The sequence below is a fragment of the Zootermopsis nevadensis genome, unplaced genomic scaffold (genome assembly GCF_977971745.1).
Source record: "Zootermopsis nevadensis isolate Lab colony 2312 unplaced genomic scaffold, Znev_1.0 Znev_ptg000011l, whole genome shotgun sequence".
NCBI classification, from domain to species: domain Eukaryota; kingdom Metazoa; phylum Arthropoda; class Insecta; order Blattodea; family Termopsidae; genus Zootermopsis; species Zootermopsis nevadensis.
This window is the reverse complement of record NW_028259143.1, coordinates 8863049-8889887: the sequence shown is the minus strand read 5'-3', so window position 1 is coordinate 8889887 and position 26839 is coordinate 8863049. Positions and strand designations below refer to the sequence as shown.

The window sequence follows — 26839 nt, the reverse complement described above, 5'->3', positions numbered from 1 at the left end:
AGATGATATTACAAATATAGAGTAAACTTGTTTTTAAACGTACATCCTCGCGCTCCGGAGTCTCGTAAAAGCAATTCAATTACTGCGGTAATTTGCACTGAATTCTGCACGCATTTAACAGGATACTAGGGCGAATCAGGTTGTGAAAAGCGAGAAACGAAGCCATTCACTTCGGTTTTGTGTTCGTGTCTGTTGGTTCTAAAGACGAGACTCAATCGAAATCCCCGATTGTTTTGGAAATACAAACAAACTACAAACTTCTTGAGGCCGAGGAGACATTTTGTAAAGGCAGAAGATCTGGGTTCAAAGTAAAAGTACTTTGCGGTTTCGAGAAATAGTTTGAACTGTTTGTTCCCATTGGCATCAGCTGCAGCTGGCAACGTTATTCTGTGATTCATCCTCGCTTGCTCTATGAGGCTTGAAGTCAATTGCGTACAACGCAGTTCGTGCCTAGAGTTCTCAGCACAATTAACGCCATTTTGGATGAATCTAATCCACTATGCAAAACAACATCCTGTAACTCTCTCTTCGGCGGAAAGTTATATAATGATTCACTAAATAAGTTTTTATTTTTAGAACCTTGCAAAATGAATGAGATGTTAAAGAATTATAAAAATGTGACTAATTTTATTAGCACGAGTCAAAGTTGCATGATATATGTCTTATATGTATGTCACCTCAAGGTAATTCATCGTAAGACCTATTCTATCAAATATAATTTGACTAGATTTTCGTGAAAATTAGTCATATAACGGTTAATTCCAGTCAAGTATCTTTTCAAAAATAAATAAACAAAATAAAGTAGCCTACATTACAGCAGTATATGCAGGGATCCGTGAATTAACACTTGGGTTAAACTTTATCGTTGAACGCACTGTATTTCCGTACAAATACTGGTTGGTAGATTGTTTTGGATTATCGATTACATGAAAATTAAAGAAATATATAATGGTTCGTTTTAAAAACATCTCAGATGAATTGGTTAGCAAGGCATTTAATTACAATGACTCATCAGCTGTGGTTACGAAATTATAAATCATTAACGAATTTTAATAATTTAAGAGAGTAATTATTAATTTATGTTTTCTGGTAGCTTCATCAAAACGACTGTATGCGCCATTTTATTCCAGAATTTATGTTGTTATATCTGCATCATCATATGCTACACTGTTGCGGTAGAAATAAATGCTACAAATCGTTTCTATGTTCACTGTCGAGAAAAATACCGGTCCACGGATGTAATTCGATAGGTATACAGCACATAAAATATCAAAGAGACCTACTCGTGGCAGACTTTAGTATTACGTCGGGTACCGAAATATTTTTCAAAAGAAATCGCTCTTTTAAGAAAGTATACATGATGACCTGACGTTCATTATAAGCAAAAATTAAGGTTTATAGGGGCGATAAAATAAAATTAACTTCACTAATTTTGGTGTAAACCTCCGATACGATATTTTATCAATAGATGATCCCGAATTTTAAAGACAAAACATATGGACGGACAGAAATGATTCTGACTGTTCGATCCTACTATTACACAATTCAGGCAAAAGTCACTTGCTTCGTTACACGTGGATTTCTAAATAACAAAAACGTAATAAAATTAATTTACTCTATTTCGTACAAAAAAAGATTTGATTTAATATTCAGTTAACCTGGTCTACAGACGAAGAAACTTCCCACATGGGAGGATGCCAAGGCTCGACTTCGGGGGTGTTGCGCCATAGAAGAAGAAGAAGAATGTGGTCTACATGTTTTAAATATTTATTATAAGGTACTTGGCTTGCCATGTAACAATTAATAATACCAGTCGGTATTGGATGGATAGAAAATTACCGTATTTTTGGCACTATAAAAGGCAACACGACTTTAAGGGGAACATTTTTAAGACTAAAGATTACTTCCAAAGTGCAGTAAAACCCCTCAAGTTGGACACCCCTATATCCTGGACATTCCTTTATATTGGACACTTTTAATTGGAACCGGTGAATATCCTATAATTTTACATGTCCACAATACCCTATATCTTGGACACCCCTTTATCCTGGAACTTGAACACCTCTTTCGTTGTAAGTTGGACAGGTTCATGCACTTAACTTCGATGCTTTTTAGGGAAACTTTTTCAGTTACATATTTTGTTATTTTGAATATCTGACTGATAAATGCCTCCTCTCTGGAGGATTATCCTATGGGCATTGAACCCATCATTGGAATGCATTGCAAGTGTTTAACTATTCTTTTGCTGAACCCTTAACTGGATTACTTTAACTTTAGAAAGTGTTATTGAGAATGGGCTGTAATGTGCAATGCATGGGAGTGAGCTCCAAAAGATTATTATTAATACTATTGTCATTAATTCTTAATTCAAGTAAGCCTACAGTAGTTAGTGTATGTAAGTAAATAGATTATATTGTCATTAGACCACAATCTGATTTTTCTCTTTCCCCCTATCTTGGACACCTCTGTAAGTTGGACACATTTTCGTGGAACCCCAAGTGTCCAACTTAGAGAGGTTTTACTATATAAGACACATTCAGATCCTTGAAAAAAGTTTCCTAAAAATAAGTGCGTCTTATTTTTCCCAGAAAATACAATAATAAATTATCAAAATTATTATCGTCATCATCATGCACTATTATTAATTTCGTCATTGTTTTGCGTGTTCTGTTGATGTTACTTTCCACACAAGATTTTTCACGGTTATTCCTAAAGACCGTCAACTCCATGGAGGTTGAAAACTTTCATTTACATGGCAATTATTATACTCCTCACTAATTACTACTATTAAGCTAATCACGACTACAGTTCGTCGAGTGATGAATGGCGATGTGTAACTAACGCCAGTGAATGACACGCAAAATTCCAGTTAACTCCGGACAACTGGTGCTAGAATTCGAATATGATAAAGTAGACACGTGTAGGAGCACTGTTTTATTCTGGCTTCAAAGCATGATTTCTTATCAAGGTTTGTAGCAACAGATCCAAGACAGGAAATACTGAAAAATTACTGAAGGACAATACAGTCATGAATATTCCGTCTCATTGCTGAAACCCTAAATCGTAAAATATTCATAACTATGATTTTACCTTTGAAGCGAGAGAAAAATAAATGAGAGTGTATACGTAAAACAGTATTTGGAATATTTTTGTGTAAGAGGGTCGGAGAAATGGGAATGGCGAAAATTAGAGTACCGTCAACATCAATTATATATTTCACACATAAAGTACGTCATTAACACTACATGTTTCGGCATGTCTCTCATCAGGTGTTGTTTAGATCATCTTCCACAATACATAATTAATAGAAAGTTATGGATCCATATTAATTACAATTCAATTTTGTTTTAAGTTAACAGATCATTTATGTTAACCGACTACTTAAGAAAATTACTAAAGTTGAGATTTTAGGTTCCAAAGGCGGCGAGTTCAAATATGGCTGTCTTCTTGGTCGTTGCACCTCACTGGGAGAAATTAGCCGACGTTTCGGCAGTGTTTGCTGCCCCTATCATCAGAGCGACAATCTAGAAGACAGCTTTCCTAAATTACTCAAGCTCTGTAACATTCCTGTCATGAAGGTAACGAGCAGCAATTGACGAACGCTATTATTTGACAAGCTTTGTGTTCATATCTTTGTGTTGGTAGGAGGCGAAGAAGAGAGTTCGTGAAGACACGCCTACTCCGGAAGACGACGACGTGGTGGAATTATCTGGTGAAGACAACTTAACCTCCCCGGAGATGGGAAAGACCAAGGACCTTCTGGATGATCCTGACGACACGCATCACGACAAAGAACTCGAGGACCTGATGGTTGTAGAGTCAACTGCTCAGGCGTGCATCACAAGCGCATTGCATATTGTAAGTCTCACAACAATTTACGCAGCCTAAAGTAAAAGAGGGAAATGCGAAGGGAAACATGACAGGGGTCCTGAGTAAGGACAGAAAATATGAACTGGATAAAGCAAACAAGCAGTGCAGTCTGGTTTCAAAAATCTGAAACGTTGGCAAACTTCTACCAGACTACACGGGGCTACAACCCAGAAGACAGCCATCTTAAATTTCCGTTTAATTTCAAAAGAATTTTACAACAGTTATTTATGTTATATAATACTAAGATCAGTTAATAATTTCACTAGCCTAACATTATTTTCTTATTATAACAATGGAACTATGTTGTGTATACACAAAATAATTGTATGTAAGATGCAGATTTTGCATTTTTTTCAGGAACAATCATCTGACACCAACCAGAATTTGGAATCTGCGACGTCAGACCAACAATCAGTAAAGGTGTCTATCACAAATGGAGAACTTAGTGCCCAAGAATGACTTATTGGTGGTTTTATATAATTAATTCCGTACATGAGCGTGAGAGTTGAGTGCTGGCCAAAATCGTTCACCTTCCTTATTCTCTCCATACGTGTATCACCAAAATTAAACACATATCACCTACCCACGTGATGACATACAGAAAGCAGTACGTATATTTTTTTTTAATATTGGCGTTTTAAAAGATAAGAGAGTAATTATAGGCTGAGAAGAGTGTGTTTATATTACTGTAAATAATAAATTACCTGCAGTCTATGAAGTGACATTGATTTACACGTTTTAAAAATACGATGATAATACTGACAGAGATATTCACATTTTTATTAGACGAGCGAGAACTTACATAATGAATATACACATAAAAATAGAAACCGTATTTTATTCGACAGGAAAACAAAGGCCCAGCAACAACGCGAACGTCGGGTGTTACAACATTTGTGGTCTGAATATTCTTTATTATACTAATTTCAGAAAAAAATTCATCAAAATAAAATATGTCAAAAATATATGTATGAAATATATCAAAGTAAGAGTGATCCTTCATGTTTATGCTATACAGGAAAACACATAAATATTTAATTGTTTACACTTCTGAAAACTCGCTGCATTTCAAGAATCCAAGTGAAATGTATTACCCATCATTGAAATGGTACATTATATTACATCCCACTGTATTATAAAATTATTGGTCTTATTTTTTGGAATGTATAATTATGAGTGGTTGTGTTATGTTTTACAAGTAGGAATCCTACATATTGTTCTGTGATGTTTCGTAATAATAATGAGTAACGCAACTTGAGTCACTTTTAATGTTAGCCCTTTAAAACCCAGTGGTAATCAAATGTACCAAATGCTTTAACAATCAATAGCTCTACATTTCGTACGTAAGGGTTTCATATGATTGTCACTGTAAACACCAATTATTTCTTTAAACAGCATTAACTAGCTGATCTTTATAATGGTGAAGTGTTGTGATTTATTTGAGGTAAGTGCTAAATTGTTAAGTACTATGTAGATAAGTCTCGGCTTCAAAGGGTCAAAGCTATCCATTGCTTATTATACAGTGGTCAGGTTTCACCGCGCCCAAGTGGACTATTTGCTATAAAACATACATTTTTGTATAATTTTATTTAATGTCGCCTTTACATGTGGTAATACACAAAATTATTTATAACAATTTTAAAAACTCTAAATGTCTCAAGTTCAAAAATTGATTAAACTTGGCAGCATCCAACATGTATTGTCGAAGTCCGTAAGGAACATGTTATGGACGTGATTTTTTACATCACCGTGTCTGATGGTGAACGGCTAGGTTTGTTCTGGAAGCCGAGCTTTATTCATATTGCATCAACAGTTTTTTTTTTGGCAAAATGTCTTTGTCACGTTTGCCAAAAGCAGAAATTCATATTTCATTATCTTCACTTCGCAGCTATTTCAATGGCTGAGGACCAAAACATTTCTGCAAAACTTGTACCCCTGTTATATTTAAAATTTCGACAAAACAGCGAGACAACGGATGTCGACACAGCATTACATAATTATATTTACTCATTTTCTCACAGGACTCACACATTTTTATTTATTTATTCAGTGTTCTGATGCTGAAATTTGTAATTCATCTCCACACTGCTCAAAGTAAATATATATTGCTGTTCTGTAACGATACGCATCAATGTTGACATCTTCTTGATGACATATGTGTCTACTTAAAATTATATTTATTTTGTTGTCTTAAGTATGAAATTTACATCAGGTGTTGTGCACACAGTGAAAATATGTTTTTATGTATGAACCCTAACTATTACCGACAAATCTGTATTCATGACTCTTCAACTGTGATTAATTTATCAGTAAATAAAATGTATGTCTGTTAGCTTTGTGATTGTGACGCGTTTTGAAATAAAATTTGTCTATCAGTTGAGACCCAGTATCTGACTGGGTTGCGGTTGTGTTGAGTATACTGGTTAAATACGACTTTGTTTGTTTTAAAATCAAGCTTGGTATAAACCCCTATGAAATATATAATATGCCTCATGAAAAGCAAAATTTAATTCGAAAGCCATTCTCATATTTTTCTGCAGTTTTCCCCTAAATGTTATTTTAGGATTATTTTATACTGACACTGTAATGTTCTTGCAATTAATAAAGGTATTGCTTGTGTAAATATTTCGAAGCCACATTACTGATCATCAGACAAAGACGTAACACGCAATTTCATTTGCAAGATAATTCAATAATTCAAAAGAAAGAACAATATCCGTGAAGTATATTCGATTTAGTAGAACTAATTTTGCTAAGCTCCATGATTCTGTGACGGTACGATAAAACACCGTCTCTTCCATTCAATATCACCAGCCATTTGTTACACTGTTATATTAAAACACTGTTAATAATCTACTTCGCTTTTGCATGCACTTTACAGAGTCATCCACCCGACACGTTGCTTACATAAAATTACGTCTGTATTGTACAAATCCTTGAATAACCCGAGGGTTCACTAGCGTTTTCACAAAAGCCCTTTCGGATTACCTACCCAGTCCATATTACGGTCAGAAAAGAAGAAGAAGTAGAAGAATAAGTAGAAGAAGAAGAAGACACTAGCCCGCCAGAGGTCCTTGCCTTGAGCAAGTTGAATCCAGTTCACGCCCTATTTCTATCAGAGAGAGATTGCGTTTACAGACAAAAGGATAATTTAGAACTTTTCGTCCTGATCAATCGATTTTGTTCGACGTACCAAATAAACAAGGTCGGGTGTACATCACGTTTATGGATCGTACTGATACCATTCGAACACGCCTTCTTCGTTTTCGGGAGCTTTCGAGTTTAAATCTCGATCCTGAGACCGACTATCCTGACAAAGATTTTTCGTGGGTTTCCTCATCCCTTTCTTTAAAATCCCTAAGAGAACACATTAAATTAGGCCACGACCGTTTATATCCACATCCACAAGTTCATTATTTCCTATCCTCTCATTCGACGCTTTCTAGACTGAGCTATTGAAAGCGTCGTTAAATACCATTCGATTATATTTGACTGCTTCAGCTTGTTATTTACTAAACTGAGATTTGATCTATTACCACGTATTTTTGATTTGTTACAAACGTGGTGATAAATATTTCAGAAGAGCTTACAGTCAAGAATTTCGAGCTGCAACTTTCTGCGATGTCCAAGACACGCCCCTCGAAAGCTGTGTAAGAGGATAAGGCAACAGCGCGAGAAGGTGTACAATCTGACAGTGACAGTCAGGTGGGCACGTCCGCAGTATGACGCGGACGTTTTATGCGAGGAGTCAGGCGTATACACGCACCAGTGAACAGAGCGGAAGAGAGTTCTCGAATGTAAAAAAAGAAATAAAAGATGCCACCATAAATGACGGTATTAACTACGTTCAACGAAGTGTAGCAAAGACGAAGTCTGAAGTTCTCTGCTTTCTGCGTTAAATGTTCGTTTCTCAGCAACAATATCTGAACCTGTCTTTATCGGTTTGGTACTGAGAGACGATGACGGACAATGAACCACGATCACTGAATGAATTCAAACTGTAGTTACCTTAACACAGGGCGGAGGCAGTTTTGGAATTCTTATCAATATTTCATCACTGACATGACAACCATTGGTCAAAACGTCATATATTCAGTGACCTTGTTTAAATGCGGAATTCTATTGTACTGGGTATATTCCGTTTTCAATTGAACTGAAGCTTAGCTTACGGAAAAAAGAAGTTGGCTATCTTCTGGGCCGTTGCGTCGTGTTGACTGGTAGATGTTTACCGATGTTTTAGAGCTGCTCACTGCTCCCAACATCAAAGATTATCCTGCCCATAGAGGTTTACTTTATAGATTTAAGATTCTCAAGACGACTAATATAAAGATAGCTGGTCTGATAGAACTTTCTATATCAGACTGCACGGCCCAACAATCCAGAAGACAGCCATCAACATACTCCCCACTTTGAGAACCTTAAATCTCATTTCTCACTGAGACAAACATAAATCTTATTTACATTATATCAGTCTTTTGACGACCTGAAGTTAATTTTGTTTGACAAATACTTTCGACATTTTGTGGAAAGGTGCATTCCGTCAGCCCAAGGTAGGAGGAAAGGTGTTTACAAATAAGTAATTTTAAGGAATCTGACAAGGCAAAGTTGCTGCTATGAGCAGCTTAGCTTCTAAAAATCTAATGTAAACATTGTAAGGACCATACTTACACTTTAAATATTCTGGTTGTCATGGGTTCGTCATACTTTGTACTGAAATGCTAAAAAAGACTCCAGGTCAAGCGTAGGATTCTAATATTCAGATTTTCGACGGTTGACATGGAGATAGTTACCATAAGCGAAAGCTTATGGTAACTATCTCCATGTAGCAAAGAACGATGTTGCGATTCTAGGTCATGACGCCGTGCAAACTCGTGTAGACTCGTAGGTAGATTCCAACGCTTCAGAAACATAGAACTTACTGTATCCATCTTTACAGACTTCGTTGTCACAATCCAGAAGAACAACATTGTTATCTTCACTGCCGTGAAAACCTCAAATCTACACGAAGCAGACTTCTTATTGAGAAACACACAGTCTAAGATAGTCAGAAATTCCCCGAGTGTTCAAAAAAGCTAGTCACCAGCCTCTAGCCCGAGCTACATCCACACCCTGACACACTATATCTCACAAATTTATTATAATAGAGTATTATTATACTTGGCATTATTATTTAAAATAAAAATATAAGTAAACTGTCTTTGTCCCGAAACAGACAAAAGCCAGGTTAGAAAGACATAATATAAAACAATAAGAAATCTGTCAGTAAAATGGCAACAGAATGTCTGAAAGCGAAAGCAGATCCAACTCCCGAAACGCCATATATATCAATTATATCTCGGGCAACGAAAAAGTCCAAACTAAAGTAGGACAAATATGTATCAATAATTGTTACAAACTTTTCGGTAATTATGACATTGTCACTTCTCTTCGTGTAAATTGGCCAATTTTCGTATTATAAATAATGAGTTTGATTCCAAATTAATTTTTCAGGATATGATGCGATATTAGGCTACGAACACACAAACATCATAAGAGATAAATAAGATCAAATTAAGATGTATATGATTGAAAAGAAATGTTTATAATATAATGGTTTTACTTCAAGATTTAACGGAGAGGAATCTGACTTCACTATTGTGGCCGAGGTTTTAAGACATCTTCTTCAATCATACAAAATGTTTATTAAGACATATCTAAATTATTCCACGCTCAGCTTATTTCCAGAAACATGTTCATTTTTCCATTCTTCCTTCCTTACCACACAATCTGAGCAAATTGTAAAGCTTCAGAAATTAATATACATCACTTTATAAATTCGTCTGAAAGTGTACAAAGTGAAATCTAAAACATCAAAGTTCACATTTTTATAGTGATATATTTTCTGTCTAATTCTTACGACGTTTACTGTATAAAATCTGGATTCTGATAGTGAGTAACAGAGACAGGATTTGTTGTACAGTACCTCTGCGAAGGCATATACCCCATTTAGTTGAAAGTCCTTCTTAGAACTGTGTCTTTTCTGGCTGACTTACTCTCGTGTTAGTTGGAGTGGAAACGTAACAAGAAATTAGGGGAATCGTCTTGAATAAAAGCTCGAGTGAAAAGAGGTCAAGATTGGTAAAATACAGACAGCGCACATTTATGTCACCACTTTACAAATTGGATTTCGGCTCTTCAATGTGACGGCTTCAGTGGCGTGCCACAAGCTGCGTATTCTAGTATTACCATAAAAATAACGAGGCAATCAAAAAACGAAAGAAATTTATTATGTGTCACAAAATACGAAAATTAAATAAAGGTTATAATTTTACAGCCTTATTACTAAGATGGCTGTCTTCTGGATTCTTGCGCCGTGTAGTCTGGTAGAAGTTAACCAACGTTTCAGAGGACCATGCTGCAACCATCATCATCATCACCCTGATTATTGAGGCATCAAGAACCTCTGAAACGTTGGTTAACTTCTACCAGACTACACGGCGCAAGAATCCAGAAGACAGCCAACTTCGGACTCAACGCCGTTAAACCCCCAAATCATATTTTGCCTTATTACTACTGTTTACAGGTCATCGTGCTTAAAGAATATACAGATCCCATATACAACAAAAACGTACAAAAATAATTCATATACTTTTATCTTATTCTTAGTGCTTATTCGTTAGACTTCCTAAAACCTACAATAAAGAAAACAATGTAAAAAAGTAACATTTTGTTGGTCACGGTTCGTGCTTCAATGTATTTTGAATGACATTTACTATTAACTTTTTAAGATGATATTTCACTTCTTAAAAACAAAATTTCGGGTCGCAACGCAGCGAGACTGTTATAATTCATAACATGAATTCCTGCTCCTTCTTTAGCACTCATTATTCAGTAGTCTCTATCAATACATTGCCGAATGTTATGATTATTAATGAATAATGAACTCTAAGGGATATGGAAGGAAGCAGTGATCGCCTAACTTAAGGCACAACACCACACTTTCCTGGAGGGACTGAGTAAAACCTGTCAGTATAACAGGTCCTCAAGCTGAGATTTGAACACAGAACTTTCCAAATACGAATCGGAAGCAATAATCACTCCAATGGCAAATTCTGCTCTGAGGCATATCATTATCAGATAATTATGATTTTAATTCTGACGTTTCTTCGGGAGTTTTGTTAACAATATCATATTTAACGAAATCGCTGCAAATGTCAATTAAAATTTATGGGAGTAATTAGATTTTATTTCTGTGTTTGAACACAACTGGTAAAAAATATTAATTTACAAGTTGTACCTAAGAGAATACTTTAATCACATACATATTTATAGACGTATAGCGCTAATTGATAAAATAAAATGTATACATATTAAAGCCTGTCAATTCCATTCGTTTCAACATTTAACAGTACAATTGGCGATAAAGAAGGCAGGAAGACCATGGTTTATATTCGCTGATGAGAATATGGTACTGGCAGGACAAGTCGTTAAATAATACTGAACTAATTCCAGCTCGTATTTCAATATAGCCCAGTGTACTGCTGGTGAAATGTTTGGCTACCGCAAGCATCAAAATATACACTGAGAGGGTAAACACTCATAAGCTAAACTCCGAGCCCAAAACTAACACAATAGTTTGCAGGTTTGAGGTAAGACAACTCATACCCATAATAAAACTCAATGTTTTGGGGTTTACAGAAACTCAAACACTGCACTGTAAGAACATTGAGGTACATACAACTGAAGAAAATCCAACTGTAAGAATGTCCTACATGTGAAGGCTACCCAAAAACTTGTCTCAGTGGTAGATAAAATTATTGACCGGTAATGCGTGCACGCTGAACTATTTTTGTTTTAATTCCAAGCCCAATGTGTCTGCCATCAAAGGTTTTGTTTTTCCGAATTCATTTTTATAACTGAAGAAGGAATAGAAGAATACAACAAAAATTGCTGCTACTTCTGACATTTTCGCGTCTTAAACCAAACAACTGTAATCACAGCGCCAGAAAATAATAATGACAATAATAAAGATAATAAATAATGCATAATTATGGAAGTCGATTTTATTATATTCATACTTTTGTGCGAATATTTAAACGAATATAACTAATCCAATGACAAAGCAATTACTCCGTTAATATCCGTTAACACAAAGCAAATTTGTGAAAAAAATAACCGCATTTCATCTCATTCACAAACTCAGCTTTATGACCTAAACGATTTCCTATCGCTATATTCACTTCTATAGAATACATTGGCCTACATCATATCAGATCACATCCATATAACCCTGACAGTAACAGTCTTACTGGTATGTAAGATTTTAGGTTTTCACAGCACGTGCGTACATATAATTCGGTATCGGCCTAGTCCGTTTGCTGTCGCAGTACGAAAACTTAACTTTTTATCAAATTACGATTTCGATCTTTAGATGAAAGTGATTTAATTTCTATGCTGAATAAAACTTTATTCCGGTTACAGATTCTTCTTTCATTATGTGAAAAGTTACAAAAATTGTTACATTGTTTAACACTTTTTTTAATCAGCTAGTATATCGAGTCTCACCTATACATATACGTGTAATAATTAGAAAATTTGTTCTTAAAAGAAATAAATTAATCCTTTTCGAAGTAAGCATTGCATGCACCAACATTGTTTAGAGTTACGTTACCACAGAAACAAGTAACAACAAAGTACTTTAGTGATACTATGATACGCATTGTTTGCGGACTGTTTACTCGCACTGCCCTGTAAGAAAGCAAAGAAGCCAGCGTACAATTTGATAAAAACAGATCGCACAGTCTGGCCAGTTCACGGAGAAAGGAAGATTTTTGGAAGATTTGTCATGCAGGTGAGTGATTTAATTTCAATTTCCGTCACATTTATCAAAGGGAAGAAAATATGTAAATAATTAATTATATATTGTACGATATTCAACGGCGACTTTGAATTTATATTTCTTCCATAGCGTGTTTAAACAGTAGAAAAGTTTGCTCCCGAAGCAGGAATATTATTGTTGGCGGTTGAAACACGGTTTAAATAATAAGACGTATTTCAATTCGTATACCTTTAATGTGCAAACTCTGAGATGCTGTATACCTCATGTAAGTTTGCGTGTGTAAATTATTAATACTGAAGACACACATTTAACCTGGTTGTGGATTAACTGGGGTCTATCTGGTTTAAACGAAAATTAAAAATTATTTAGAAAATCTGTTGTGAGAGTTGGGATCCGCAGTGGCCGCGCGGTCTGAGGCGTGGGCCTTGTGCCGCTTGGTCGCTGGGACCGTGGGTTCAAATCCCACTCAAGCCATGGATGTTTGTCAGCGTTTTTCTGTGTTGTGCTGTCCTGTGTGCGGCGGGCCGATCCCTACCAATGTCTATAGATCAAGCCAACGAAAAAGTTGGGTCCCGCAGTGCTTAGGCTCTTGAAGAACGGGTCGTTCCCAGTATCCCAGTCACCAGTTGTGAAAGTTATATCGTTTAAAAAGAAAGTAATTAACACAACAATTACATTATTTAACGTATGTCTTTAGTTTGACGTCACCAAACTCTTCCTTTAAGGCCTTCATTCAGTCTTACTATGTGATAACAACTTTCAAGAATTAAGACACATTCTCGCACACACATGGATGCATGTTCCATTATTTTAAAAGGACACTGTGATACAATGCCATAGCTTAGTAGACTCAACAGTGGGAGAAAGAAAATTGTCCTCTTACATTTGATCTCTCCTTATTTTCAATGTCTTATTAATTTGCGTGTCGTAGTCTGAGTATAGATAAGAAATTAATTTTGCAGTAGAGTTCCAGCTCAAGTCTGTTGAGTACTAACACATAAGATTCCAAATATTTTGTTTCAAAAAACGAGATTAGAAGGACGGTTACCTACATGGGACAGCAAATGAAAACTATTCGTCTGATACCCTCTTCTAACAGAGCCCATCTTTCATAAACCATAATAGCCCGCCAATGGACCGTGTCCTTACGCAGTAAAATTTCGTCAAAATCTCACAAACAATTTAATCTCTCAAGATTAATAAATTCTTGGACTTGTCCATCGTCTGTTATTGAAGAGAACACAACGTTTCGAAAACTGGATGGGATTCCATCCTCCGGTGAAAAGGGAACAATTTAAAATTCATTGAAAATATATTTTCTGACATACGCTTAGCCTTCTCAAAACTTCTTACCTACAGGCAGTTTGCTTATACACGTAGTATCTTTCATCTTCCCAACCGCGCTGACACTCCACTCCTCAGCCACTGGCACGGCAGATATTTTAAAAATCGATAAACGGAGAAGTACATGTTCGTTATGTTGATAGCAATTTGTTTCAATCTTGCAGATAGAGTTCTCAATCCTGGAAGTGTGTGTCATCGTGTTGGCTATATACAGCATAGTGAAAATTGTCCTCAGAGAAATGACATTCAGGGGTCGTGTACGAGATTTGAGGAATATCACACCAGAGAAGTAAGTGTATTTGAATACTGATTCAAAAAGCTATGGTGGTAACAGACGTCAAAATTTCGTGAATATTATGAAGAGCGACGGAGATAAATTATAACTTTTTTCATATTCTTATAAAATTTGGCAAAACTTAGGCAGTATCATTATATTCGCTACTTGGATCCGACATGTTATTAATGTATTGAAATCAATGACACAATGTCTATGGTGTAACTGTCCGTCAGAATTGTATTATGACAGGTTTCATATATTTTGCTAAAATTTCCAGAACCACGTAACCAGCACGCAGAGTGAGACTAAATTGTTCGATGAATTTGGTTACGAAACAAAACGATTTCGAAGTAGAGCCATTGTGAGGATAGTAAGGTATAGGAGGCTCGGATAGGCTGGACATGAAGCACGCATGTGGGGCAAGGGGTTCATATAGAATTCTGGTGGGAAATCCTTCTGAAAAACGACCACTTGTTAGACTAAGTAGGTGGGAGGATAATATTAAGATGGATATTAGAGAGGTGGGCTGTGAGCGTGGAAAGTGGATGGAATTAGCTCAGGATTATGTCTGGTGGCGGACTTTGGTGTGTCGATGTTGGCCCGGCGAATTCTGCTAATAGGGAGTTAGCTATTATGTACCTTGTAGCTGAACCTGCATGCCAGTCAAATGTGATGTATTCTTTATTTCGTATTATATTTTAATAATATATTATTTGCACTAACAAGTGATAATGACGTTCAAGACGAAATTACGAGCAGATTAAATTCAGGGAATGCTTGCTATCGGTCAGTCCAAATTATTTTGTCCTCCCGTCTCATATAAAAACATTACAGATTAAAATTTAGAAAAGTGTAATTTTGTCACTTGTGCTCTATGGGTGCGAAACTTGGTCTTGCGCTTTGGGGGAGGAACATAGATTGAGGGTCCTTGAGAACAGAGTGTTTAGAAAGATATTTGCATAATGATGAGCTTCACGGCCTGTACTCCTCACCTGATATTGTTAGGGTGAATAAATCGAGGAGGATGAGGTGGGCAGGACATGCTGCATGCATGGGAGAGTGGAGAAGTGTTTACAGGGTACTGGTTGGGAGACCTAAGGGAGGAGACCGCTGGAAAGACCTAGGCGTAGGTGGGAGGATAACATTAAGATGGACCTTAGTGGATAGGAGATGGAGCGAACTGGATGCAGCTAGCTTAGGACAAATTCCGGAAGTGGACTTTTGTGAACACGGTGATGAACCTTCGTGTTCCATAAAGGAAGTGGGCTATTGTTTGACAAGCCGAGTACACAATCGACTTTTTAAGGAAATTCCTGCACCACAGAATGGGTATGTTTATATTGCTGTAAAATATTTCAGAAAAATTATTTGAGCTCAGTATTCACGCCTGTAATATTTCCTTAGCGAAATTTTATTGACTGGCTTTAGGGAGAAGTTACAAGCGCGACGGTTACTTATCATAGATGTACAAAATTCTCGTCTGTCAATGTTCTCTGGGTTAAAACGTGTATTCAATTCTTACAGGGCTGAAACACACAATTACCACAGACACAGAAGCCACATGGCCAGAAGGGATGAGAATACAAGAAGCAGCTCGTGTTGCATCTGCAACTGTACCCATAATTCATCACAGTTTTCCAGGAGTTATACAGCTAGATTATGTTGAGTGATTACAACTTTTGAAGAATTCCTCAGTGTTGATACGCAATTTTGACGCAGTGTCTTAAGGCTTAAGAAGGCTGCAGGATCCTCACAAAGCTGTGTATTAAACTGATGACGACAGAGAAAGTAGTTTATACTTTTACATACGGCGGTCACAGCAGAATTGTTGAGAAAATTCCAAAAGCCAAGACATTCAACATGAAGGTGCTTGATGATACTGTAAATTACCTGATGTCCGAACAGAATTGATGTTGAAGCAGGCAGAGCTTCGAATACTCTTATCCTCAGTACCACAAGGATGTGAGTGTTTGACTTCACGCCGAAGCCTCAATGTCAAGGTGCCCGGAAATGGGTTTACCTATTTACTTTCTAAATACACTTACATTAAGAATAAATTATATGTAAGTAGGATTTGAGATTTTCACGGCGATTAACAAGAAGTTGACTGTCTTCTGGGTTGTAGAGCCGTTTAGTCTGGTAGACGTGCATCAACATTTCAGAGGTTGTTGCTGCCTCCATCATCAGGGAGATGACTCTTCATTTTGAAACGTTGGTAAACTTCTACCAGACTGCACTGATCTCACAATCGAATGGAACACAACAGAGTTTATTAAATGTCATTAAATGAACCAGGGGTCAGTAATTGAATTGAACGAACCCACAGACGACGTGATTTCCAATTTACGTTTCTTTAAACTAGTGACATATTTTAACTCTACTGAGTGTTTGGATGATGCTGCCATTGTTGAAGCTGTGAAAGTTTTCAAAATAAAAACGAAAATGTTTACTTAATGGACAACCCTTACAGTACACGAGGCCTACGTACAATTTTTCTGAAATGTTACATTTAATTTCAAGTCTGTATTTTCAGTAGATGAGTTCGATAAGTATGCTAGTAGGTCTTTCTACCATAGTCTGATTGTAAAAACCAGACAAGGGAGTGATAAGTTAAACCGTCAGTATAGCAAGAAATGTAAAGATTTGTAACTAACAATTACTTGTAATTTATCCATAACGCGAAATTACAGCGTGCATAAATTATACACACATGCGTTGTAATTCTGCTATACCCACTTACGCTTACAGCGATTTCACAAACTAAATTTCCTGTCCCCCAAAGTAGCTATCTAGGTTTAAGGAGAAGATGGCAAAAGGCAAAACAAATTTGTACGAGCTTTTATCTGTCTCCCTCTTTTAACCATGAATTAATGAAATTTAATTTACCTGCTATGTGTATTTCTGCAGACAGATGAATTATTTCAGCAGATCCACTTCACCCTTCATTTGTAATGTTCTCTGCGTATTAAAACGAGCAGGTTCGTATATTAACCTCTTGGGTCCGTATTACCGACTGCATACATAAACATTGTGACCTGGTTCGATGAAGATCTTAGAATATCGCTGTAATTCTTCATTCGCGGGTAGCGAAATAGTTTTAGAAATTAATTTTCAAATACGTAAGACAGGTAATCTTCATAATTACCTTTAATAACACTTAAAAGAAAGCAAACACACTTGAATTTAAATCAATTTTGTAAAAATTTTCGACTCTTGATATTACTAAATTTGTACAAATTAAAGAATTCAGTCGGACTGAGGATACATAAGAATAATAAATTACTAAAATCTCAGTTTACGTATAAAATAAATAAATATACATATTTACATAAATATATGCAACAATATGCATTATCAGTACTATTTACATAAATTCAATACCAATGCTTACACAACCTACAGGCTTATAAATGAGAAAAGTAGAATTGTAAATGCGTGTACATGCATCACGTTTTCTAAGAAAAGTGTGAATTCCCCCAGATAATTGATCGCTTGTTAAACCTAAATTTCAATTTCTTATCAAATTAATAGACGTTTTTGCTCATATTCCTTTTGGTAATTTTAATTATTTTTACTGTGAAATAGGAGCACTTTAGATCAATCTGAAATAAATCCGCGGACTCAATGTAATTACGGCTAATGTTCTCTGTTAACAACTTTTTAATCGTCTTTATTGAATCGTAAACTTTAGCTAACCTTGATTACCTTATTAAGTTTCTGAATTTATGAAGGTATCGCTTATTCACTCACTGTAAACGAATATAAGCCATCTGCATGTCTCCTTTAAGTAGCTAAGAAAATTGGCTTATTTTTTAAAAGTACTGAACATGAAAGGCCAGATCTGGACATTCATTAAAAGTCTTATATCAGTAATGGGAAATATAATCCACTTTGGTTTGGTGGCTGTACCTTTAAGACTTTCCAAAATGGGTGTCTGGTTTTTTCGTGTAAAACTTTGTCTGTTATTTGCGCAAAGAACATACACTTGTAATGACTGAGACCGAGGAGCTAAGGAGAATATTTTGATTCAAGAGAGAGAAACACGGGGACTTCAGCGTTTCGGAGGAACATGCTAAGCCTATCTTGTGGGTTTACGTTCCCCTAAAATGTTGGTAACAAATGAAAGACTGCGCCAGAAACAACGCAGATCACAAAACCAATAAATGGATTTTTTCTAAAGCAAATCACCTGTTGTAAGTAGCCCCTGTGCAACTGAGTCAATTTATATAATTGTACTGTTAATAAATTTTTGCTAAATCCAGCTGGAAACTCGCAATTAGCATTGTTCTGAAAACACCTCCTTAACCAATAGAACCTTCTAATTACACGAATAATACAATCAATATTGAGCTGGATGTTGAGAACGGCGACAAATTTTTGCCTCGGAAACGTACAATGAGGCTTAAGCCTGGATTCGAAATATGACAAACAGCAGATCGCGACAGATTCTTCTAGTTATTTAATTTATGGCACAAACAAAACGTTTAAGAATTTCATACAAGCGAAATTCTATGGGGTTTCAGTCACAGTGTTACATGTTTATGTTGACAAATCCGTCGTTGAGGTAAACACATTCGTCAAACGACGTCCGCCATATTTAGGCCTAAATTTAAATCACTTCACATGGATGCATATTAACTGCAAATTAAACTAAAAATTTCTGCTATTGTTGTTACGTCAAGAAGCATTTTCTAGTCATTACATGGGTAAAACTTTCAGTCCTATTTAGACCCTTAAAACTAGTCTTTGAATATGGGAGTACGCTGTCCGCCATGTTGAACAAGTGTCCTGGAGAATGTTTCAGCTCTTTCTATAGCTAACGTGTAATATTCTTAGCCGGCAGTCTTCCAATTTCTCAGATTTTTGTAGAGATATTTCAATCTGCTACTCTCTAAACGGGTTGATAGCGGTTAGATGAGTCACGAATTGAGATCCGAGGTTCTGTTTCAGTCTTCTGGGCTGACGCCATGTGGTCTCGCAGGTCCTTACAGCCGTTTCAGAAGAAAGCGCTGTGTTTCAGCGATTAATAAATTGAGAGTACAAAAAGGGTCTATCATGGGTAAAACAGTGCGGACCGTATGAGAGGTATTCACAAAATCATTTTTATTCTTATGGAAAATAACTCTTTTCATTCTAATCAAGGTAACACACTTTGGAACGATACTGTAAACGCTAAAATATGTCATACGCCAATACTAGTGTGAAGCTAATATTTCCAGTACACCTATTACGTTTCATTGGTAAGCTGACAATGTACAGATCCATTTGCATTGTAAATTTCACTGTCATTTATATTCTTCCATTTCGTCCTTCAATGTTCGAAATTCACAGGCTTCATTAATCACGTTATGAAAATAATGGATCATACATTAATGGAAATATGAGCAGAGACAATAATGTCAAAAAATATTACCTCACGCTTATCATATTGGTAATTTATTTTTAAAAGTTCGTGGTTCGAATATCTACGAATGAATATATTTGTATTACGTATTATGAAACGGATGAGAGATTGTTCTAAATGTACCTTGTATCCACTTCACACTTGTGTGTTCCCTGCTGGTACAGATTTCAATAACATTTCGCATCAGTGGTCTGGAAACAGGTTCTGGATCAAAGTAAAGGCCGCTCCCAAAATGCTGACCGTACTGTCAAATCTATAGGCCTAAGTGAACAGCGTGTTTCTGTGCGTCAGAGCGAAAATGGCTCCATGACAGACGAAAGCATTACCCCGTTAAGCACAGTCCGTTTCGAGAATCTACCTGCTCAGCCAGTCAATGAATTCCCACTCTTCCGAACTTTATAGAACACTGCTTTACTCACAAAATCTCACTTATGGCTCCTTTCCTGAGCCACATGAATTAGGTTTACACCTACCCCGTGTGTCCTTATGATCTAGTTTAATTACTTAACATTCGCAACCATGCCCAGAACGTTTAGAATGGTTTCTCTTAACCATGCCTGCCAACTAAAATGTACTAATTTCTCATCTCACCAACGTGTGTTGCCTACCCTAAGTTCCTCGTACTTCTGTTAACAATAACTTAGCAACTGCTTGTTGGATTTTTGCAGAGTGAAACATTTAAGCATGTTTAGCACTCTTAGCTACATTTTGTGTCCAATAGAAGTGATGAAGATTGGACAGAAATGTAATTTTCCTCGTAAGACGAATAAGATTTTCGTAAGTTATTTATTACAATAGAGTTTCACAAAGCGAGAGATTTAATTATGTATATATGCCTACAAATTGATAAAAATACCATATTAAAATGTAAATATAAAATTAATAAAAAGTTTTTCACAAATATATTTATGTGGTTAGATTTTTATTATTTCTGACAATGTTAAATCAGATTCTGACAGTTAGTAAGGTCAGTTATTAAACTGATTAGGCTAATGGCTGGACAACCGGACTTCGATTTCAGGTACGAGGCTGCCTCTGGGGCCCACCCAGCCTTCTGTCCAATGGGCACCGGGGGATCTTGCCCCAGGGAAAAAATCGAACACGACGTGCAGGCTAATAGCAGTCTCCGTCTAGTTCAGAGGTCAAAAAAGACCTAAATCAAGTTTTAAATAGTTTTTATTGGCTGAGGCCTCAACATTTCTTATTCACGTGAAAAGAGACTAAAAACTGAAGCAGTCTGCGAACGGCTGTGTTAAAGAACAACAAACGGCCATCTCACATGAAGATCTGCATGCGTTTTAAGCCCATTTCGAGCCTTAACCCGCTAAATATTTTTTCGCTGCTAAAAACGTTTTCAACAGAAGTTGCAGAAAAAATTGAACAATCTTTAAGCAATAAAGATATAGCCCTAAAACTGTAAACCTTATAACAATGTAATTACCCTTAAATGCATGCATGTGAAACTAATACTCGCATAATTTATTCTATTGTTATCCAAATATCTTAAACGATAAGCAAAATACTATTAAAATTCTTAAGTAAAAGGGCTATTAAAATTATGAAAATTGTAATGGATTGACAAAACTTACTGAAGGTCCACTACACCAGGCTGTACTAAATCGATTATCTACTCTGAGCTCTTTTATATGAGGACGGACAAACGGACTGGCGTTCAAACATAGTAGTGCCCATTTTTTTAACGCACCTGAAAATTTTAATAAAACTTTTTAAATGACAATACGGTGAGTTCTAAAGGGTAGCAGAACAGTGGGTGCAAAGAGAAAAATCAAAGACAAAGTGGGCAGCACATTACTGGGTGAGGGGTCATCTCTTTCTTGGAGATCCCCAGGCGTCGCCAGCTCGTCTTTCTGATAAAGGTTGTATCAATGTAAAGAAATTATGGTGGTAAGAAGCAACAGCTTCCGACAGATCGCGGAATTTAGATTTCATGATTAATTTATAAAGAACTACATAATTTAGAAAGACAAGTATTTTTGACCGCCAAAGACTTCGTAAACAATCCCGTCCATGTGTCCTATCGTGTCAAATACTAGTGAAATTTCACTACATTTTGCAAATCCGTTATAATTTTGATTTAAGTGGGCAATTTTAAGAATCGTAATGAGCTTTAATGTGTCCCTCCTTGTTATTTTGACACATCTGGATAATATTAAATTTTATTTTACTAAATTCTAAACAGTATTCAAGAATCTGGTTCACACCTCCAAGACAACTAATTACCGTTACGAATTAATCTTTTGGTATAATATGTAATTCTTCATTCTAAGAACCAAATTAAACTCACAAATACACTCGGCGAGTAGCATACAGAGATATAAACATAAAAGAAAAGTATATACACAGTTGTCATTGGCCTATAGAGGGCGAAAACGTTATTGATTCTGCGCACACGTAGTCGGAAACTGGATAAATGAAGGTACAAAGCGCATTTTATTACCACAGCACAGCGGCTTTATTCTCCAGCACCACACACAATAACGAAGCAGTGTTCTTGCTGATCGGACCGACCAATGGTAACCCAAAGGCAGACAAAGCTTTCTGTTGTTTTATAAAAGGTATTCCACCAAATAGCCAGTATTTTGATGCAGTGGTACAATATTGCATTTTTCTTCCAGCTTAATTTTATACCCGTATTCCCAGTCCCAACTAACCAGAGTAAAGGAATTATGTCTCGTGCAATTATTCTAATCCGTTCTGCGTCTGCAGTGTTTGCCTTCATTTGAGTTTTGTACGTTAAAATGGGATTGCTTTTCCAATGCTCGAGCAAACAAGTTGTTCCACAAGCCTAATAGGCAGAGATTTATAAAATGAAATGTCAAAAGTAGTAAAATATAAATATGTGGATATTATAGAGGTATCATCATACCAAACGAGTCCCTTGTCACGGTATTGCACGTCTTCAAGATTAAAATGTCCAAGATTGACTCCAGGTTTCCGTGAATACGTCTAAGAAACAGCCACGGACAACCGACAATGAATGATGCTGTATAATTGATCTATTGACCTACCGACGTAAAAACTAGCACGATGCAAAATGTTAGAACATTTGGACTGAAGAAACAGAACACAAGTTGAAAAGCGTACGAGCTCTAATCAGAATCTGATTTTTGTGAATGGCTGAGTAATTCCTTGGTTGAGAATAAACCACCTAGATAATGTACATGACGTCATTATTCATGAAACGTGCAAAATATGTGCGCAATTCGAATTTTTAAAGTGGCTAAATTAAAAAAAATGAAATAATAGAACAAAGAAATCAGAGACAGCTAGAAATAAAGAACCAGAAAGAGACAGAATAATGTAGAGAGAAAGAGATAAAAACAAGAATATATAGAAAAGCAAGAACAAAGAAAACATAGAGAGACAGGAAAAATAAATAAAAAGGTCGGATGAGTGAATGTAAAGTAGAGAAAAATCTAAATGAAGAAAGATGGAAATATAAACAATCACAAAATAAGAGAGGACGAGAAATTGTGATCGTACCTCACGATAATTGGCGTTAAGACGAAGAGGGTAAAGCGATCATTTACTTAACGAAGTGCTATTGAGAGAAACCTGTAGATTACAATGTAGGAACCATACGAAAAGGTAGGAGATGCACATCCTAATAAGGCATTTTATTATAAACCCAGATACAAAAGGGAAATTTGGAAGAGCAGAGAAAAGATTATCGTACCAGATTCGGAACACGAAGCTGCCCAAGTGGTCTTATCCCTGGAAAAGTATAAAAAAGTAGGAGAGCAATGAATTACTCATCCATTAATCTGATAGAACTGTGCCGACGTTTAAGAGGTATCAAACGCGTCAGAAACGTCGGATAACTTCTACCAGACTACAAAGCGCAAAACCCCAGAAGGCAGCCATATCAAATGCCTAAATCCACTGACTGTTTTGTTCACAGTAAGAAGCTAACAAATGGACTTGGAAGAACAGGGAATGTGGTTACCTCTACTCTACGACGACGTCTGGGATAGAACTTGCTCTATAGATTAACTCGACCCAATAACAAGGAAATTACCATACGCTCATTAGCGAATACATAAATAGTGGACTGCAGGAGGAGAGATTGTAAAAAAACATGAAGTTAAATCACGATAAGCCGCTGATTGCAAGACGCAACAAGCAGCTTTATGTACGACTGTTCTGTGACCTGTGTTCCGGCGGAAAATAGAACGAAATTCAACCATCGCAATCACGTCGCGAACAATATAACTTAAAAATTCTATCGTCATGATTTCAGTTAGAATTATCGATTAGGTAAATCGGTAACTCTGATTTTAAAATTCATTATAATTCAGTAGACAACAATTGACGGGATATTTATTTTAATATCCTTACAACTGATCTATATGTGTGTGGCGTTCTACATATGAAATTTCTACAATACTTATTCAAACGGGCTGAGATTTTCTGCCAAACGAAATAATTTATTGACTAGTGCGTTTCAGAGTCAAAACTATTTTAATCCCACAAGGAGCTCACGAAAGTATTTAGATATATTGTGATTTATACACGTATTTTTCTTACAACTATAAAAACTGTAGCTGAAAATGTCTGCTTCCAAACTGTTGTCATCTTCTGTTCTCATCGATACCCTAAGGGCCGTTTCACACTGTCGACCGGTCGCCGGCGACCCAGTCGCTGAACGACCAAAACCATCAGCGACCAAACGAGGAGACCAGCGCAGACAGAGGCCTCAGCCTCAGTAAAAAAAAATACTTTGGAAGCAGTCAAGCAGTAGGGACGTCGAGGAGATCACTGTAATGATAACAATTCGTCAAACAATTCCACAACCTCTTCCCACTGACTTTTTTTAACTCCCTTTTCGCATAATTGGGTCTTGCAAGGTCCGAAATGGCTCTTCGTGACTCTACGTCCGAAATAAATCTTTTTGTATCAAAACGCATGACATACCGATCACTTGAGTGACATGAACAGGACGGGAGAAAACAAGAAACAATGGATATGTCACGTCTTTGAGCTCTGGTCGCTGACTGAGTCGCCCGCAATGTGAACACGTGATTGCCATCTATGTATCTCGTGGTCGTTGGTCTCCTGTGCGTCGCTCACTGCTTGTTGGTCGACGGCGGCCATTGGTCGCGGTCGCCCTCGTGTGTAAGCTCGTACTTAGCATTTCTACCTAGTGGTCGTTCAGTGACTGGTCTCCAGCGACCGGTCGACAGTGTGAAACGGCCCTAAGTGTCCATTTCTACGACACTGTCTCAAGCTCTTAACAACACGTGTCCCAGCTCGCCTACGATTTTTTTAAGCACTTCTGCTAACCAATATTGTTACGCTCTCTATTTGTACAAGACTGAAAAATACGGGCCTATTTCCTTCAGCAGATTCTAAAATCGTCCACTTGATGAAAATTTAAAGGGTTTATTATAGAAGCATTACTTCATTTGCCTAAAACTTTTGAATAAGCAGGTCAGAGTGCTGAATAAAATCATAACACAAAAAAGTAGTTAAGAAGTCAATCGACAGTGCGGCAAAGTTCACATAGTTCGGAGAGTGAGCAATAAATGAGTATTAAATTCACAAGATCAATAGCATATTAAATTCGGAAAATGCTTACCATCAAGAAGTTCAGAATCCCTTGTCTTTCCGCCACTTATCTGAAAACATAAATAATAAAATATCAACAGACTGTTGTGTTCTTTCTGAGAAGCTAACAGTCGCTTAGTCACTCAAGAATTTCCCAACATTTTATCGAACCCGAAGGTTCATTACCGTGTTCACAAGAGCCCGTCACTGTTCCTGTCCTAAGCCAGATGAATCCACACCATACCACCCAATCCTAATTCTTTAAAATAATTTTGTATTTAGAATTTATTTATTATTAATTTAAACAAAAGAACATTAATTTATTTATTACAAAACAATTTACCTACCTAAAGAAGGCTATTCACAACCGAATAATTTAATACTAAATTTTAATCTAAAAGTTCAGAATATTAAGCATAATCACGTAATTAGTATTAATGTAGAAATTTGAACGAATTTCTTTCCCTTAGGATTTGAGGTTTTTACGGCCGTGATTCTGAAGATGGCAGTCTTCTGAGTTCTTTGCACCGTGTTGCCTGGTAGATGTTTACAGACGTTTCAGAGGTCAATGCTGCCTCCATAATCGCCCTGATGGTGGAGGCAGCAACAACCCGGAAGACAGCCATCTTCAAATTTCTGTCAGTGCCATGAATAGTTCCGCTCGTGATCGCCACGTGCGTTCCACAGCAGCTATTTAGTACAGCAAACATATAAACCACGATTAAAAATTGTTCAATAAAACACAATCCCTTAGGCAGTAAAACCCATTTCTACTTTCAAAGTTGTATGCAACGGCATAATTTTCATTTTACATTCAGAGAGACATTGTCTGTTACAGAAAGCATATTTAACTACAAATTGTTCTTTCATTTCATTTTATACCTTCAGGCTGTCTGAAAGCCTGGCTTACTGCGCGTTCATTACGAGATGTGCAATCGGAGAAACCTATTTTGAGATGATTGAACGATTTGTCGACACTTGTATTTCGGCATATTTAATGCTGTACATGTTGTGCTTACAGTCACTACATAACAAAATTACTTCTCTTAAGAAGTTGATAATCGTTCAGTTGGTCAAGAAATTCCTAGCTTTTTTCAATTACCATGTTGATAAAAATCCATCATTGGAGCCTACCTAGGCCAGTTTAATCTAATCCACATTCTCATGCCTTATTTCAGACACATTTTAATCAACTATTCCTCAAATAGTCTCCTCCCTTCAGGTTTTCAGGCTGAAATATCGTATGCATTTCTCTTATGCCAGATGAGTTCTACACGTACTGTTTACTTCATCTGCTTTGACGCCACAGTCTCAACAAATGGCTGCGTGACTGTCATTATATTCAAAATACCACACATATCTCACATCCAAATATTTTCCTTCATGCTCTGCTCTGAACACGCTCAATGTCCTTTCCTTACGTACATATACAAAGTTTATTTGATAATGTATTTACTTGAACAGTATATTTACATAAATTAAAATACTTTATGAATTAGATATTTATAGACTGATAGTGCCTGGTAGACCACTGATAAGATGAAACCACTGTTGTTTT

General features: G+C 36.5%; 2 protein-coding genes and 1 long non-coding RNA gene across 8 annotated transcripts in view; 2 read left to right on the top strand and 1 right to left on the bottom strand.

Annotated features, from left to right (window-relative positions):
• LOC110836151 (uncharacterized) overlaps positions 1-6495 on the top strand; it is a 321064-nt gene extending 314569 nt beyond the window's left edge. For all 5 annotated transcript variants that reach the window (XM_087347246.1, XM_087347248.1, XM_087347244.1 and 2 more), the window contains 2 exons: positions 3646-3858; positions 4228-6495. In XM_087347246.1, the coding sequence (XP_087203372.1) occupies positions 3646-3858; positions 4228-4329 (315 nt within the window). In that variant the 3' untranslated portion in view covers positions 4330-6495. The remainder of the gene's footprint in view (positions 1-3645; positions 3859-4227) is intronic.
• csul (protein arginine N-methyltransferase 5) overlaps positions 1-26839 on the bottom strand; it is a 546076-nt gene that overhangs the window by 426767 nt on the left and 92470 nt on the right. The window contains exon 2 of one of the 2 annotated variants that reach the window (XM_087347239.1): positions 25310-25352. The gene's annotated coding sequence lies outside the window, so the exon portion shown is untranslated. The remainder of the gene's footprint in view (positions 1-25309; positions 25353-26839) is intronic. The other variant, XM_087347240.1, reaches the window with a different exon arrangement.
• Positions 12570-17014, top strand: LOC147874044 (uncharacterized). The gene is made up of 3 exons (XR_015534723.1): positions 12570-12700; positions 14197-14321; positions 15834-17014. It is a non-coding gene; the product is annotated as an uncharacterized LOC147874044 (long non-coding RNA).